The sequence below is a fragment of the Zingiber officinale genome, chromosome 7B (genome assembly GCF_018446385.1).
Source record: "Zingiber officinale cultivar Zhangliang chromosome 7B, Zo_v1.1, whole genome shotgun sequence".
NCBI classification, from domain to species: domain Eukaryota; kingdom Viridiplantae; phylum Streptophyta; class Magnoliopsida; order Zingiberales; family Zingiberaceae; genus Zingiber; species Zingiber officinale.
The window spans coordinates 16,832,006-16,849,665 of record NC_055999.1 but is presented as its reverse complement, the minus strand read 5'-3'; the positions used below and the strand labels follow the sequence as shown (position 1 = coordinate 16,849,665).

Sequence of the window (17,660 nt, the reverse complement as noted above, 5' to 3'; positions counted from 1 at the left end):
TTGCTCAGCCGAACGGGATGAACGCTCACTAAGGATTCCTTGTTCTAGTGTCGTTTGTTGCGGGGTCGAGCAGGGTGGCCGCTCGGCTGGAGTCTCCGTACCCCGCTCGGCTGGAACCTCTGTTGTCTGGTTGATGAATCTACTACTTGGCCGAGCCGGGTAGCCTGTAGTAGCGTTGTCCGCGTGTGGTTCCCTCGACCATGGCGCCACTCTGCTGATCTGGTCATTGACGTGAGCCCGAGCGAGGTAACCGCTCAGCCTGCTTTTGCAGGCACTTGCGTTCACTCCTATCTCGAGCGTCTTAGCTTAACTGGTGGCTGAGCTAGTGATGATGTCGGATCAGACTTTTTAGATCTTGGCCGGGTCAACCACTCGCCCGTCCGGCCTGTGATAGGGGGCGTTGACCGCCTTGACTTTGACCTCCATCATGGTGAAAGTCTTTCCCAAGGTGGACATCTCCTTATCACCGCATCAAATAAATTTTATTTAAAATTTAATGTCAAATATATAATTAGGGACTAATAATCCTCCATCAAGATCAAGCACAAAAGTTTGCATTTGATTTATTAATAATATAAAAATGTCAAACTAATTTCTATTCAACCGAATATAGTATCTATTTTTTAAAATTATTCTAAGTAAATAAGATATATGACTATTTTAAAAAATGATGTGTGCAAATATTTTTTTTTTGGAGACAAAATTAAAATAGGTTTTTTTAAAGTAATTTCCTTTTTCCATTTTCCAATATGTAGTTTGTGAAAATCGACCAAATAATGATCAACAGAAATTTCAAACTTCGACAAAGTTAGGCCTCAATTAGTCTTGTTTGGTGACAAAACCATATATACAAGGGGGGAAATGAAAAATATCAAGGTTCGTAGGAGAAATCGATTTCCGAATCACTCGATCGTAGCCCTCGGCAACCGCCGCTAGGAGCTCATTCCACTAAACCGCCGCCTCTGCTGCACCGCCGGCCGCCCTCCTCACTCGTCCGCCCCACGTCTCCTCTCCGCCGGCCTCCGCCCAGGCCGACCGTCGCCGGAGCCCGTCCAGCTGCGCGTCCCAGTTTCCGAACGCCGTGGCTCCGCCCTCGCGCCGCCGAGCGCGGCCCTCGCTGAAGGCCGCGGCCCAGCGGTCGCCGGAGAGGGCGAGGTCGTAGTCGCGGCGACGGGAGGGGTCGGACAGCACCTCGAAGGCCTCCCGCGCCTCCATGAAGCGCTCCGCGTAGCGGCGCTCCTCTCCGGCGGATCGGCACGCGTCGGGGTGCCACCGCAGGGCCAGCCGCCGGTACGCCGCGCGGATCTCTTGCGGCCCAGCGGTGTGTGACACCGAGAGCAGGTCGTACAGGGTGGCCGGATCCGAAGAGCCCACAGTGGCGGCGGAGGCACAGACCCTGAATCGAGGAGCTCTTCTGGTGCTGCAGGGAACAGGGAAGAAGGTGGATTTTTTGCACGCCGGAGAAGCAGCGGAGACAGCAAAAATCGCCGCCATTTTTTAGCAAAAATGTATTTCTGTCGTAGAGGAGGAGAATTAATTACACGAATGGAGGAAATATTACAGAGATGGAAATGGAATGCAGATTTATGGAGTTTCGAGGAGTTCTTGTGAATTGGAATTGAAAACAATTACGCCGTGCTTTTGTTTCACAGGTCACACCCACAGAAAATGGAGACACATAAAGAAAAGGCTTCTAGAAAGGTTCCATTGTTGATTATTTATTTATTTCTTGAAAAGTTAAAGTATTTTATTATAGCAATTTTTCATCCTTTAATTGATTGGGTTGGAAAAAAATAAAGCATTTTAGAAGAGTGTTGAATAAGTGCAAAATGATGTTTTATAAAGATTTTACATGTTTTTCTTTCTTCCAATTATGCAATAGAGAGGAGGTAAGAGGTTCCTTCATTGGGGGTAAAAATTAATTCTGAAATATTTTAAATTAATTACTTGAATAATTTTGCTAGATATTTTTTCCACGTCACATCAAAATGCCCTTAACACAATTTCTACTCGTATGCATTTATTAGATTAAATGTCATTGTTAGTATGGAAGGGCTGATCAGTTGAGCCAAGTGCAACATCACAAACTTTTTCCTCCAAAATCAAACCAATAAAAAATTAGGCAACTCAACCCATTTGCTAAGTAGTCCCCATGGGCTAACGTGCAATAGAAGGGTATTAGATTATATTTAAATATATGTGGTTCTATCTTTAGTCATAATGTATTTATAGGAATTTTTTTAAATGTTACATGTAATTACAAGATACTAAACTTCTACTCCTACCAATACTTTTTAATTTATCTTAACCACTAATAAAAAAAATTATAGAGCTAAATGATCATCCTAAATTTAATATTATCGAGCTCATCAATTTTTTTTAAGTAGTCAAAAGTAATAGTAACATAGTCACCATCTTAAATTGTTCATTATTACAACATTGCAATAAACTATTAAATTTTACAATAAACTATTGAATTGAAGAGGCTTGTTTCATAAACAATATCCTGCCGCTGGACAATCAATTACTAAGGAAAGTTTGGAAAATTTATTTGTGTTTGCGTCCTCTGCTTTTTTTTTTTTTTTATTTCATTTTAAAATTGCCCACGTTTTCAATTGTATATGTGCCTATTAGGACTGGCGCGAGCTAGAGATGTGTTGAATATTTTGGACCGCTTCATCATGTTCATTGTTTGAATACGCAATAAATAACTTGAATCAAATTTGACACTACATGTACATCATTTTGATTTTACTTAGTATTTATTTTTTCAGACGACTAATCCTATGCCTAGTCCTAATCCTAATGATTATGACCTTTTCCTTCTCGGATGTCTTCTGAAGGCGGAGAATCTTCTTACAATACTTGTTATTACAAGCAAATATAAGTAATACAAAATACAAATGAAAATGAAAGTGAAAACACTTTACAGTTGAGAAGCCTTAGTTTGGATGTTTGTTTGTCGCTTTGGATTACTTTTTGATGGTGAAAAATACAGCATTACTTTGTCTCTAACCCCTCAAGATCTGCCCCCCTCTCTTTCAAGCAAGACCCTACTTATATTGTTACTGTTAGAGTTGATTTTCACTGACCAATTAATTATTTATCATCACCAATCGATTGCCACATCGAATTTGATCATTTAAATCTATAGAATGATTTGTTTTACCTTACCAATTGATTGGTGAAACTCGTCAATTGATTATTTGCCTTCGGTCGAACTGACCAGTCGATTCAGAAGTATTTTGTTCACTGCTACAGTACTAGAAAAAATATTGTAGTAGAAAACCTTAAATTAGGTACTGTAACAAATCCCAAAACTATTGTAGCAAACATTAATCATGGTAGCAAACTTTATTTTTTTGAGTTTAGGGTTTGCAGTAAACTTTGACACTGTAACAACGCTAGGTACTATAGCAGAAATCGTAGTTACTATATCAAACCCTAAAAACATCTCAAACCCGTAATTTCTAGGTTTAGAGTCAATCGATCGATCGATATGCCTTATCAACTAACTAATACTCCTATTTTAACTTTACCAAGTTGAATTCTTATATTGCTTGGTATTCAATTGACCTCAATTTACAAGGACTTCTTTTGTTGTACATCCGGTCAACCTTTGACTTGCTGAGACTTCATGTTGCCTAACATCCGATTAACTTTGATATGCAAGGACTTTATTGTTGTTTACCTTGACTTGCCATGACCTCCATCTTCAAATGTCCATTTCTCTATGACCCACTTGAATGTTATTTCTCATGCTAAGTTTTCGATTATCAATGACTCACTTGGACTTCACTTTTCATACCAAGTGTTTGGTCCTCAATGGCTCTTTTAGACTTCTCTTCTCAGGTCAACTTTCTGTTAGACTTTTGATCATCAAGTGTCAGGTCAACTGTGACTGATCACCAGGTGTTAGGTCAACTGTAATCCACTTGGACTTTTCTCACCTTATACTAATGCCACATTGGGCTTTTAACATTGCCAACTATTCGATTAACCTTGGCCTAGTAAGCGTCTCACTTGACTAGAGTCAACTTGAGTCAAGTATCGTCAATTATCCGGCCAAGTATCTAGACCACCTACATATTTCTCAAATATGGATACTAAATTTGAATTAACTCAAGCTTATCAACTCAATCAACCTTCACCGTCACAGTAACAGTACTTCAGAGATTTTAAATTAATTATTATAATCATCCTTCAACAGCACAACGTAATTAAAAATAATTCATTGTATTAAAATAATTGAGAATAAAATTGTTACAATTTTAAAATTATAAATTCCATCTCGATGAGAGCGGATCCTTTGGACCACACTTTATGATCTAAAGAGTGAACCATTATATTAATTAGTTGATTTAGATAAATTCTACCTATTTATTTAGTAGGTGGGATCCATCCAAATTAACTAATCAATTTTTATGATCAATCTTTTAATCCGTAAAGTGTGGACAAGAGGATCCGCCTTCCTCTTGATAATTAATTAAGATCTCTGTTCTCTATTAAGAATTTTGGAAGCAAAAAAGTGATTGGTTGAAAGGGGAGATAATCCCAATTTCATGTTAATTTTCAAACCGCAAGTTAACTTTCAAATGGCTTCTAAATTTAGAATTGAAGGTTTTAATTATCATTAGTTTCTAAATATTAATTAATTGAATTATAAAATAAAGTATGTGTTAGTAATAATATTTTTTTAAATAGGGGTGACTATTGTTCGTTTTATTTTAAAGTAAAAATAAAAAAAGCAAAATCAATAGATGCCGACTGAAATTTTAAATTCAATAGGTTCAAATTCTAAATGTACTTATAATTTACATTATTATTTGATTTATTTTACGACTTCTAAAAAATCTTACACAACAGATCAAACGAATTATTATTAATTTTTAAATATTTTTTAGATAAATGACAGCAGATTACTAATTTAATTTTCGCAGTTATTTATGAATTTTCTGAAAATACATTTATAGAACCGCAGGATGGAGAAATTTGCCGCGGCATGAGTTGGCGCCTAGGCAGTTTGCCGCGGTTTTGAGTTGCCGTCTCGGTGGATTCATCAAAATCCAACTCACTTGCGGCGGTTTTAATTCGGCGCCTTGTTGGATTGAACGTCGACGTCGACGGTGACGGCGACAGCGACGGAGTAAATTAGATCCCACAAGTAAATCGGTAGATTAGATCGTTAGGTGAGAGAAACTTGTTGGACCTGGAAAGTATTTACGGTGAAATGGAACGGCATCAAGTTGTGTATTCACAGTTTAATCTCTAACTAGGTAATCGACTTGGCTTCTCACTTCTATTTTGCTTCGTCTTATCCATCTCGTTTCACAAACCGCGGTGGTTTGGTGGTTAATTTCGATGTAGAAGTCGATTCTAATTAACAAAGGAAGCATTCTAGAGGCTCACCTGATGTGCCATATTTTCTTCTGTCTTTATCCATCTTTTTTATTTTCATTGATTTTTCAAGATTGACGTCACCAATGCGCTGTTCCTTCCCTATTTCCTCGTGATTCAAATGCCTATAAAGCTCAATGGCGTCTCTGAAGCCACTTCATCATCTAAATTCCAGACAACATCAGTAAAGTAAAGTAAAGTAAAGTAGTTCTTGTAGCTTCGCAAAAATGGCAGCTTTTGCTCTTTCGTCTCCCTCTAATTCCTTGTACAGATCTTCATTCTCTCCGATCCCCACCAAAACAGCACCCGCTCCTCGATTCAGGGTCTCTGCCTCGGCCGCAGCGGCCGTCGCCGCCCCGGCGGCGCCTGCCACCATGTACGACCTGCTCTCGGTGTCACACACCGCTGGCGCCAGCGAGATCCGCGCGGCGTACCGGCGGCTGGCCCTGCGGTGGCACCCGGACGCGTGCCGCTCGGCGGGGGAGGAGCGCTTCTACGCGGAGCGCTTCATGGAGGCGCGGGAGGCCTATGAGGTGCTCTCCGACCCCGCCAGCCGCCGAAGCTACGACCTCACGCTCTCCGGCGACCGCTGGGCCGCAGCGGTCGGCGCTGGCCCGGCCTTCCGCGAGGGCCGCGGTCGGCGCCGAGAGGCCAGCGTGACGGTGTTCGGGAATTGGGACGCGCAGCTGGACGGGCTCCAGCGGCGATCGGCCGTGACGGAGGCCGACGAGGAGGAGACTTGGGGCGGCCGCGTGAGGAGGGCCACCCGCGGCGCCGCGGAGACTGCTGTCTAAGTGGGGAGGCTCCATGGCGCGGTATCAAATCGACGTCTCGATCGGATCAAGCGACGGATCGACATATTTGCCTGCGGCGGCGGCTCGACGGAACCATCAAACGCACGCGGCCTTCGATTCTAAATGGGATCTCAAAATCTATAATAAGAAAAATGCTAACTCCGGCAGTTGATCAACGGAGCTGTCCAAGATTTTCAATTGTGACCAGGTTATAATGGACTGTACTTTTTTCTTTTGGTGGTTTCAGGCACCAAATAAAATGGAGATCTAAATTTGTGAAAATTGAAATATCTTCATGTGGATTTTCACTATCATTTGTTTCTCAGTTTGTTTTTACCTCTGTTTTTTTTGGCAGCCGCATCTTAAGAATAAGAGCAATTACCTAAAGAACTCATAAAATCCTTTCTTTTCATTGAAAAAAAGCAAATGGAAGGTGAAAATCAATTAGAAGCCCTTTAGTGGATGTTTAATCATCAATAAACCATCAAATTGAATCTCCATAAAATGATTAAAAAAATAAAAAAATTATTTGAAATTGTTCAATTTTAAAAACCTTTGGCACTTGGTAAGAGCCTTTCCTTTCAATGACACAATTACATCAACAATCTCATGGACTATTATGGTTGCATTTAGTCTATCGATAAAGAATCTTGTGTTTCACAACACCTCAATTCTGCTACTATGCACTTGGGCTATTATCCATTTAAAAATCAAAACTAAGCAGGGTTTAGCCCTACAATTGTAAAGATGAGCTTGGCATAATTCGCTTTGAAGCCCCACTTCACTTTGACCATGTATGATCCAATCGATACAAATAGTCTTATGCAAGCAATGTGTTCCTAACCAATCTACATATTCATTGGTTCTTCTTAAGATCATCGACAGATGAGCCACCAATAAAGTGTGTTCGATGTTGAACAAGTCGTGGAGTGCCAAGAAAGAGGAAGAGAGGGTGCAAGAGCTGAAGGACCAGGAAGACAAATAGAACCTAAAAAGATAGGAAAGAGACTGAGAATGGAGCCCAAGAATTACCCCAGCTTAGTTACTCCAATACTCAAGTCAGTCTCCAACGAGGGAAAATGGAGAAGATGAACAACCAATAAGTATATCTATGTTTGCAGACGTGTATGCGTACTTGTGCCCGCAGATGTATGTTCCTTTTATAACACAGTTGAAACAATACTTTTCTTTTCATTAAATAGACATCATGTCATAATAAAGAAAGTATCACATTAGCATATCACCGTAGTATCACCGTTGTATCTACCGTCACATCACTCACGTGTTGTACTTATAGACAACTCCAAGTGCTATCAAGTTGTCATGCCAATCCACAAGATACGGAAGTGATCCCGTCGGGAAGCTGAGAAGACGAACCTACCGGAAAGACGTGGCTGGAAGGTTGATCGCATCCCCATGACCCGGTGGCGACCTGTCTTCTGCGTTGACCAAGTCGCCTGAAGTCCTCTAGTCAACAATCCCTGCAGCCAGCGACCGGGTTGGCCCGGTCTCTGGTACCTCGGTGCTCGCTGCGAATCCCATAAATAGATGAGCAGTCGAAAAATAGCAGAACAGTGCAATAAATACGAAATGAATATGAAGACGTACCCTGGCCCCGGGGGGCGCCCTCGGATGGATGGATGAGCTGGTTGTGGCGCTGATCAGGTCGTCGCGGCCGTGAAGACTGGATAGACGCCCGCCAGATGAGTAACTGGCTCCTGTGGCTCAAAGCCGGGCGCGCTATGAATCCGTATGGTAATGTGCTGCCTAACTATAATGCCGACTCGCAGGCCGGAATGGGGGCACGAAGGCCGAAATGCAATAGCGGCGCGCAGGCCGAATACTCCCTTGGCTTGCCAAAGTAGACAAATAATACGAAACCTGAGCATGTGGACGACGACTACTCGGAGGGTGACGGTGGTGGTCGCCGGGTGGCGGCGCCCGCTGGGGGCAGTGCTGGTTGCTTGGGACGGCGAATATGGCCGCTGGAGGCCGCGCTGGTCGCTGGGGACGGCGGAGATGGCCGCCGGAGGCGGCGCTGGCCGCAGGAGGCGACGCTGCCCGCTGGGGACGGCGGAGATGGCCGCTGGAGGTGGCACTGGCCGCTGGAGGCAACGCTGGCCACTGGGGACGGCCGAGATGGCCACCGGAGGTGGCGCTGGCCGCTGGGGACGGCGGAGATGGCCGCCGGAGGTGGCGCTGGCCGCTGAGGACGACGAAGATGGCCGCCAAAGGTGGCACTGGCCGCTGGGGACGGCGAAGATGGCCACCGGAGGTGGCGCTGGCCGCTGGAGGTGAGAGGGAGAAAACCCTCCCTTGGCTGGCGGCAGAAACAAGCCCGAAGCCCCTCTCTTCCTATTGGCAGCGATGAGGTGCAGGTCGGAGGAAAGGAGGGAGAGAAGAGGCGCGGTCAGCGGCCGGCGTCGAAGCAGCCGAGGAGCCCCGCGTCAGGGGGTTGGCGGCGGTGAAACCAGCGCACGAAAATCCTCCTCTTCGAAGACGAACAGTGGCCCCTTTAATGCATCAAACCCTCAACATGTGCAATGACGGAAATGCCCCTTTCCTTTCTCCTATTTCCTTTTGAGCCCCTCAACATATCCGTATCAGGAAGTAATTGGGCTCAACGGGCCTGGTCCATTAAGTTAGATTGGTTAGATTGAAATGAGTGGGCTAGGGTGAGAGGGGGGGGGGATGTCCTGTAGGAAGGAGTGTATAGTCGGTGGAGAAAAATGGAATGATGGAGTTGAGTAGGATGGGTAATAGCTATCAGTGAGTGAAGCTAAGTCGAAGAGTTAGGTGGACCGAACTGAAAAAGCCAAGCACGCTAAGTTGAAAGAATCAGGGGAGCTGAACCGAGGAGTTAAGTTGGCTAATTTGAAGGAGTCAAGGGAGCTGAGCCCCAGGAATAAGGTAGACTGATCTAAAGGTGTAAGGGGAGCTAAGCATAGGAGTCGGGTAGATTGATCTGAAGGACTTGGGGGAGCTAAGCTGAAGGAATCGGAGGAGCTGAGCCCTAAAAGTTGGGTTGGTAGGGGTTTGTTTTGACTTCTACCTCTACTTAACCTTTGACCAGTCAACAAGACTGCGCTTCACTACATGTAAGCTTCCATTAACCTCTGTATCACAAGCCTCCTCACCAAGTCTAGTCAAAGGAAGCCCAAATATGATTGAATGAACTGTAGTATGATTTAATCTACTTGTCGACTTGACCCCTAAGGTTGATGTGGCCAAAGAACCTTACCGCCTTACTAGTAAATTAGTAATTGCCTTGGAAAATCGCGAGTTGATGTGAGTGATATGTGTGATAGCGTTTTTGGGTCATGATTGACCTATCATGTCGGTTATCAAAGTTGATCCGTCTAAGGTTAACATGTGGTACCACTATGTTGAGGTTATCAACTCGAGAGGACTATTGAGATTCTATTGATTGGGGAGCTTGGTCTGACGGTTAGAGATATTTCCCACCATTTTGATTCCCAAATTTGACGGTTATGGCCAAGCAGGAGAAGGTATATTAATTAGGTTGAAAGGGGAGACACCACTTTTATCATTCTCATTTGCCTCTTCTTGTGTCATTTCCTTCTTTATCTTCGAGCTCTCTGCAGCCAACACCTTCATAAGTTCCCATCGTCCTAGTTGTGTTCTTCTTCATTGTCTCTCTCAGTGATACGGTGTATAAGGGTAGGGACTGGTCCAGGGGACGTGGCAGCCAGAAGTCAAGGGGACGTGACAGTTAGAAGTCAAGGGGACGTAACAATCAAAAGTCAAGGGGACGTGATAGTCAGAAGTCAAAAGGACGTGACATTCAGAAGTCAAGGAGACGCATTATTAAGTCATGGGGGTCGTGACCCATCTAACAAGGGGTCTGTAGTTCCAGGTTAGGAGCTAAGGTAGATTACACGGGTAAAAGGTCCAGGTCAGAAGCTTACTCTGAATGCTTAGTCGGGATGCCCAGGTCAGGAGCTCGAAAAGGCTGCTTGAGTAGGAGATCCAGGTCTGGAGTACGAATGAGCGCGTTGGGTGAGGTGCTCTAGTCGAAAGGCCAGGAGAATAACATCAAGAATAAGGACAAAGGGGAAGGAGCCATGCTGGTCGAGATTTATAGACGGGGACTTTTGGGCTAGGCTATGCAGGGCAGGATTCACAGGCCAGGATTTACAGTCTGAAACTTCTAAGTCAGGCTATGCAGGGCAGGATTTACAAGGATCTACAAACTTGGACTTCTGGGCCAGGCTATGCAGGGCAGAATTCACAAACCGAGGCTTACGAGCTAGGACATGTTGGTCAGGATAAGTCGGGCGATCTGAGCTTCTCTCTGAAAGATGGTGAGCCACTACACGACAATTAAGCCAAAGAATCATAATCACCTGTCAACGAATAACGACTATGTGTCAGGGTATATTCCAAGGGTTCATGACTCATTACCAGAAGAGCCTTCTTATAACCTATGATAGGACGTCACAGTTACGATTCTGCAAGTGCACGAATTTGTCGTCAGTAATATAAGAGATTGTCGAACTCACAAGGACTGGTTATAAACACTAGTGAAGGCACACTTAGGATTAGCTATACTATCGATGGTTGTAAGTAATCTAAGAGAAAAGATCGGGAAGCGGGGAATGAGAACTAGTAACGAGAGGAAATCAACCTGGTTAATGAAGAGTTCTAGGAATTCGATTTCATTGTGACGGTATTGATGTTTCTCATACTATCCTATACTCATTGTCCTTCGGCATGCATTCGTCGGAAGCTAAAGCAACTATCTTTGAGTACCAGACAAAAACAGTCCCTACGAAATCCTGTCACGGTTAACCCCTGTCACTAGGGCGCCTCGGTAAATCGCAAGGACACGACTCTTACTGATGTCATCAAGGATAGAATTAAGAAGCTAGGTTTGGTCTCTTACTTCCTTGCGAATGAGTCACCTCTTCTTTCGAGAAAGTACCCTAGATGTCCGTGAATGGGTTACCCTGTCACTAGGGCCCCTCGGGTGTACGATCTAAGGTATTCCCTCTACGAGGTTGGCAATTCCTGCACAATCAATCAACACGACAAAGAGATCGAGGAATTGAAACAAAGCAAGCAAAATCATCCAATGAATATAAATATGATACGAGTTTTACATCAAACCAATCCACAATTACTCCCTCATCCTAGAACAAAGACTCTAGTCCATAGACGCTAGAGAAGAACCCAAAGACATGGTGAATCTTAACATACAACCCTCAAAAACGAAGAGAGAAAAAAGAAGTATGCTTGTCCAATGACGATGAGTGATTTTTAGATCCAATCCTTTGTTTCTGGAGTTGAGGTGGTGATGGAAGGTCTCTGGATCGATGTCCTGGGCGACGTGGAACGACACCAGAATGAATCTCCTCTTGAGGGCTCGCCTCTCCTCCCTTGAGAAAAGGGGTTAAAACCCCTTTTATAAGCTAGGACACGACGCGGCGGCACAGCCGTGCAAGGATGGCACGACCGTGCCCTAATTGGGCTCTAGATGCGCTGCACGGTCGTGCCAATTGGCATGGCTGTGTGATGTTGGGGCTCGGTTCATGGGGACACGACCGTGCAGGGTTGCACGGCCGTGTGCTGCTCGGCCTCGGTCATGAGGTGCACGACCGTGCAGGGTTGCACGACCGTGTTCTGCTCTGCCTCTGGTTTGGCCGCACAGCCGTGCAAGGGTTGCACAACCGTGCACATCTTCCCTTCTATTTGGCCACATGGTCGTGCAAGGTTTGTACGGTCGTATTCTATTGCTCGCTCTAGTGCGTCGATAAACGTCATTTTCACTCCGAAAGTTGTCCCTGTCAACACAAAACCAAACAAAGAGTAGATATCCATATAAAAGAGTATATGTGATGAATACATGATAAAAGACGCGATTATACAAAGAATACGTATGTACAAAGTAAGCGAATGTATGTAAAAACATGCATAAAATATCATAATATTTACGCACATCAGTCACGTGGCACTTACCCCCAGACAGGGTCTGACCCCCAACATTCCCTGACATTTGCTAGAAACCAGAAGTACGCATTGTCATATAAAAAGGGATGTCCTCTCCCTTACGCATGTACACTCTCTCACTTTTTCGCATCTGTCTCTTACTTTTTGCAATCCTACTGTCCTTCTGGGGAAAAAGTACCTGACTTGAGCGTCGGAGGGCCTGACTCGAGGACTTTTTACCTGGTTCTTGGTCTCTAACGACCCGGGTGCTTGGTTGAGTGTGCGCAGGAGACTCTCGCCTCGTCGTCCTAGTCATCATCTTCTGTTACCCTCCTGCGACAGCCCTTGCAGGAGGTACAGTGCCAGCAATGAGTCTCAACAACCCCGGTCAATGCCGCCGACAGCACAGCCGACCTCCGTCTTACTCAGCTTCCGGACGGGATCAAATTTGACGTCGTCTGTGGGAACATATCTACCTATTCCGGAACGTGAAGATGGAGGACTCTAGTTAAATCAATATAACCATGACAGCTGGAGAGTACGAACTATTCAAAGAAGCCAAGAAATGGGTGGCCTTCGAGAAGCAAACTACCACCTCCCGACCACGAAAGTTGCCTGAAGTTTTCAAAGAGTCGGCCCACGCCTCAGATCGAGGTTTTAAGATAAAGTAGCCCGTAGAATTTCCCCCGGCCTTCTACAAAGAGCCCGGCCTGGGTTATTACCAGCCAGATCCTGGATGCTACAGCCATAAGGAACAACCACAAGTCTCTGTAGCGGAAAGTTATCTGCCTAAGGGCTCGAAAAGGGGAAAGGCTACCGTCCTCCGAGAAGAACGTCGGGTGGAGCCAGATGAGAAAGTGTCCTTCTCCTCCACGATATTGGAAGAAAAGCTGCCCAAAGGGTATAGGCCCCCCTGCTATTGGAGAATATGATGGTAGCAAAGATCCCGAAGATCATCTTCGCAATTTCAGAAACGCGACCCTGCTACACCAGTATAACGACGCCGTTAAGTACCGGGTATTCTTGAATACTCTATCGGGCTCTGCCCAGAAGTGGTTCAATGGACTACCGCACGGGTTCATCACCTGCTTCTTAGATTTCAAGACTGTATTCCTGCGCCACTTCACCAGCAGCAGGAAATACCAAAAGACTGACCATTGCCTTTTTGCTCTCAAGCAGAGGTCCTCTGAACCGTTGAGAAGTTATATCAAACGATTCAACCAAGTGGCCTAGAATGCCCCTACACCACTTCGAAATACTCATGAGTACCTTCTCCCATGGATTGGTGGAAGGAGAATTCTTCAGGGATCTCATCAGAAGTCCCGTAAAGAATTTTGATGAGATGTTAGAAAAAGCCGCCAATTATATTAATGTGGAAGAAGCACAGGCGGCACGAAAGAAATGTAAACGTGCTCTTTAGGACTGCCTTCAAAGAAATGCAGATCGACGCCAACGAGTTCCAGCTAGTGGTCACTTCTTTATATGGATTCACCGGGAATGAGGTGAAGCCCATGGGCCAAATCAAGTTGGCTACACCCTTAGGCAACGAGCCCTTGGTAAGAACCAGGAGAAGTACTTTCATCGTAGTAGATTCACCTTCTTCTTACAATGTCATTCTGGGTAGACCAGCCTTGCATGAGTTCCGAGCTGCTGTTTCTACTTTCCACCAAAAAAATTAAGTTCCACGTGGGAGATCTCAAGTGGGGGAAGTAAAGGGGGAGCAACGGGTCTCTCGTCGATGTTATATTGACGTGATTCGAGTAGAGGCTCGCAAGGCCCAGAGGACCCAGGATGGGGGCGTTCATACCATCCAGGAGGAGCCTCTACCCATGGCAGAAGAGCTCATTCCCTGGGAGGACGTTCAGTTACATCCCAAGCGTCTAGAAAGTCTCACTCGCGTGGCAAGTGATTTACCTGCCAAGCTCAAAGAGAAACTAATTTAGTGCTTGACTCGTAATAGAGACGTCTTCGCCTGGTCTCCGGAAGAGTTGCCCGGAGTCAAGTCAAAAGTAGCAGAGCATAAATTACATCTCTTGCCCGACTCCTGATCGGTCAAGCAGAAGAAAAGAAACTTCTCGGCTGATCAAAATAAGATCATCGGAGCTGAAGTGAACCAGCTTAGGAAAGCGGGCCATATTAGAGAAGTGTAATTCCCATCCTAGCTTTCTAACGTGGTCCTCGTAGCAAAGTCCAACAATAAATAGAGAGTTTGCATTGACTTTTAGGATCTCAATCACGTCAGTCCCAAGGATTGTTACCCACTTCCCAAGATTGATCAAATGGTGGACTCGACTGCTGGCTGTGAGAGGATCTGTATGCTGGATGCCTACCAAGGATATCATCAAATCCCCCTGGCCCAGGAAGATTAAGAGAAGGTTAGTTTCATCACGGTCGATGGTACTTTCTGTTATACGGTCATGCCTTTTGGCCTCAGAAATACAGGAGCTACCTACTAGAGAATGATGGATAAGATCTTCCGGGAATAAATCAGGAGGAATGTGGAAGTGTACGTGGATGATATACTTATCAAGTCCTCCTTGGCCGTAAACCTGATCATGGACGTGGAAGAAACTTGCAATACCCTCAGACAGTACGGATTGAAGTTGAATCCATTAAAGTGTTTGTTCGGAGCTCGAGGGGAAAATTTTTTAGGATATCTTGTGACAGAGTGTGGAATTGAAGCTAACCCTGAAAAAGTCCAGGCACTCCAGGATATGAAGGCTCCCCAAAACTTAAAAGAAGCCCAGAAATTGATGGGTAGGATAACAATCCTGTCCGGATTCATTTCCCGATCGGCAGACAAGGAAACACCCTTTTTCAAAGTACTCAGGAAAGCTTCCAAATTTCAGTAGGACGAGGAGTGCACTCGGGCTTTTGAAGAACTGAAGAAGTATCCGGAGACCTTACCTTCCTTATTCAAGCCCATCACGAGGGAGCCGCTTTGGGTCTACTTGTCAGCCACCCCTGAGACCGTGGGGGAGGTGTTGGTAAAAGAACAAGACAATGTCCAACGATCAGTGTACTTTTTTAGTCATCTACTGAAGGGGCCTGAGTCTAGATACACAGCTCTTGAAAAGTTAGTCTACGGATTGGTGCTCATGGACCGACATTTAAGGCCCTATTTTTTGGCACATCCCATCACGGTCTTGACCAATAGCACTATGGGTAAGGCCCTTACCAATGTAGAAATTACCGGTCGACTTATCATGTGGGCGATAGAATTGGGGGAATATGATATAGTATATTAACCTCGCACGACTATTAAAGCACAAGCCCTAGTCGATTTCTTGACAGAGATTCATCAAGCTAATTCCGAAGAGTCTTGGAATGTGTCGTGGATGGATCGGCCACTCAACAAGGAAGCGGCATCGGAGTTGTTTTGATATCCCCTTAAGAGGGCGTTCTGCAGATAGTCGTTCAGTTAAACTTCAGAGCTACTAACAAAGAGGCTGAATATGAGGCTTTGTTGATAGGGTTGCAAGCAACACGACATGTGGGGGCTGCCCGGGTAATCATCTATTCGGACTCTCAATTAGTAACCCAACAAGTAGCGGGCAACTTTGAGGTCAACAATGATAAGTTGCAAGTATAGCAGGAGGCTTATGAAAAAAATGAGAGAAGAGTTCAAAGAGGTCACGATGACCAAGATTCCCAGAACAGAAAATGGCCGAGCAGATGAGTTAGCCAAAATGGTCAGTTCTTTGACTACATGGGTATTGGATAAGTCAATAGCATAGACCTTCCTCATAGCCTAGATAGATCTTCAGAATAACATGGACGAGCCTATCGATTGGAGAGCGCCAATGATTAGTTATCTTCAACAAGGTATCTTGCCAATGATCTTGAGGGTGCACGGCTGGTCAGGAAAAAGGCTCACGCCTACACCATGATAGGAGATCAGTTATATAAGCCGGCATTTTCCAGGCCTTTACTTAGATGTTTGGGTATGGAAGAGGCGGATCAGGTTTTACAAGAGATACATCTAGGATGTTGCGGCAGTCATGCTGGAGGCAGAACATTGGCCCGTAAGGTGCTGTTGGTCGGTTATTTCTGGCCTACCTTATAGCAAGATGCTCAGCGATTAGTAAATAATTATTTATCTTGCAGAAATATCAGAATCTGACACATATGCCGACCTCGATGCTAAAGACATCTACAGTTTCTTACCCCTTTTATCAGTGGGGTATGGATATTGTAGGACTATTCCCTATAGCACTCGGTCAAAAGCGATTCTTGCTTGTGGCGGTGGACTACTTTTTCAAATAGGTAGAAGCTGAGGCCTTGGCCAGAATTACAGAGGGAGCAGTTATCCGGTTCCTATGGAGAAATATCCTCTGTAGATTTGGTATACCTCATAAGCTAGTTTCAGATAATGAGAGACAGTTCCAGGGCCGAAGGCTCCAGGCCTGGTGCTACGGATTCGGCATAGCCCAGGCTTTTATGTCTGTAGCATACCCGTAAAGTAATGGTCAGACAGAAGTTATTAACAGAGAGATTGTGCGAGGGTTGAAGGTTAAACTGGATCACGTTGGAGGAGATTGGGCAGAGGAGTTGCCCAAGCATTCTCTAGGCCTATCGTACGATGCCCCGAGAGAGCACAGGTCTTACTCCCTTTCATCTAGTTTACGACAATGAAGCAGTTGTACCCATAAAAATTGGGGTACCCTCAATTTGGAGAATGTTATACGATGAGGAAAATGCCGAACGACGGCTTGTAGAGCTAGATCTTATTAGTGAAATCCGTGAGCGAACGACAGCAAGGTTGGAGGCTTACCGACAAAAGATGAGACAGAACTACAATAGAAGGGTAATCCCTCGCTTCTTCGGAGAGGGTGGCCTGGTCTGGAAGCGAACAAAACCTGTGGGGGACGTAGCCAAGTTAGCATCCCAATGGAACGGACCTTATAAAGTTGTTAAAAAGTTGGCGTCAGGTGCCTACTACCTGCAGACGACCGATGTAGGGAGCTAGACCGGCCCTGGAGCGCTAACTATCTTCGACCTTATCGCACGTAGATAACTTTATTTCTGTAAAGTCTAGTCCCGATAAGTGTAGGTCTGATTGAGGTATGATAAGTCAGGTCGGGAATACTTGCCTGACCGGTCAATCAGAATGTTAGCTTGGTCAGGATTATTATGTCCTTACCCTTTGTAAATCATCAGATTCATTTAGGAGTCGAACTTGGATTAAAGAACTTAGGTGCCAACATATTCATACCCAGAATGCAGATAACCATAGATGGGATGGAACGTTAAGCATATAGTTGTTCAGTTTACACAGGTTACAGATACAAATTACTTAAAAGCGGAAAAGATTTCATCGGGTATTTCTTTCAAAATGCAGCAATGGTCTAGGAAGTCTTCAAGGGGAGCGGAGGTAAGGTATCCTTGCTCATACAGCTGTCTCAGAGCCCCAGCAACACCATAAGCGACCATTGTGACAAAGCGGTCCCCTACCTGAACGCCAAACTCCCAAGAGTGTAAATAGGCCTCTCGGCTCAACCTACAAAGCTCGCTTTTCCT

At 45.0% G+C, this 17,660-nt stretch overlaps 2 protein-coding genes across 2 annotated transcripts; one reads left to right on the top strand and one right to left on the bottom strand.

The window, feature by feature from the left end:
- Positions 1 to 795: 795 nt before the first annotated feature.
- LOC122003605 (chaperone protein dnaJ 20, chloroplastic-like) lies at positions 796 to 1,662 on the bottom strand. Its single transcript, XM_042558693.1, has one exon. The coding sequence runs from the start codon at positions 1,492 to 1,494 to the stop codon at positions 949 to 951; it is 546 nt and encodes a 181-aa protein (XP_042414627.1). The 5' UTR covers positions 1,495 to 1,662; the 3' UTR covers positions 796 to 948.
- Positions 1,663 to 5,624: 3,962 nt separating this feature from the next.
- On the top strand, positions 5,625 to 6,191 carry LOC122004205 (chaperone protein dnaJ 20, chloroplastic-like). The gene has a single exon (XM_042559128.1). It carries the CDS (start codon positions 5,625 to 5,627, stop codon positions 6,189 to 6,191), a length of 567 nt encoding a protein of 188 aa, XP_042415062.1.
- The last annotated feature ends 11,469 nt before the right edge of the window (positions 6,192 to 17,660 follow it).

Excerpts from the sequence above, each read along its gene's own strand:
- LOC122003605 (XM_042558693.1), bottom strand. The coding sequence starts at position 1,494 with ATGGCGGCGATTTTTGCTGTCTCCGCTGCTTCTCCGGCGTGCAAAAAA.
- LOC122004205 (XM_042559128.1), top strand. The coding sequence starts at position 5,625 with ATGGCAGCTTTTGCTCTTTCGTCTCCCTCTAATTCCTTGTACAGATCT.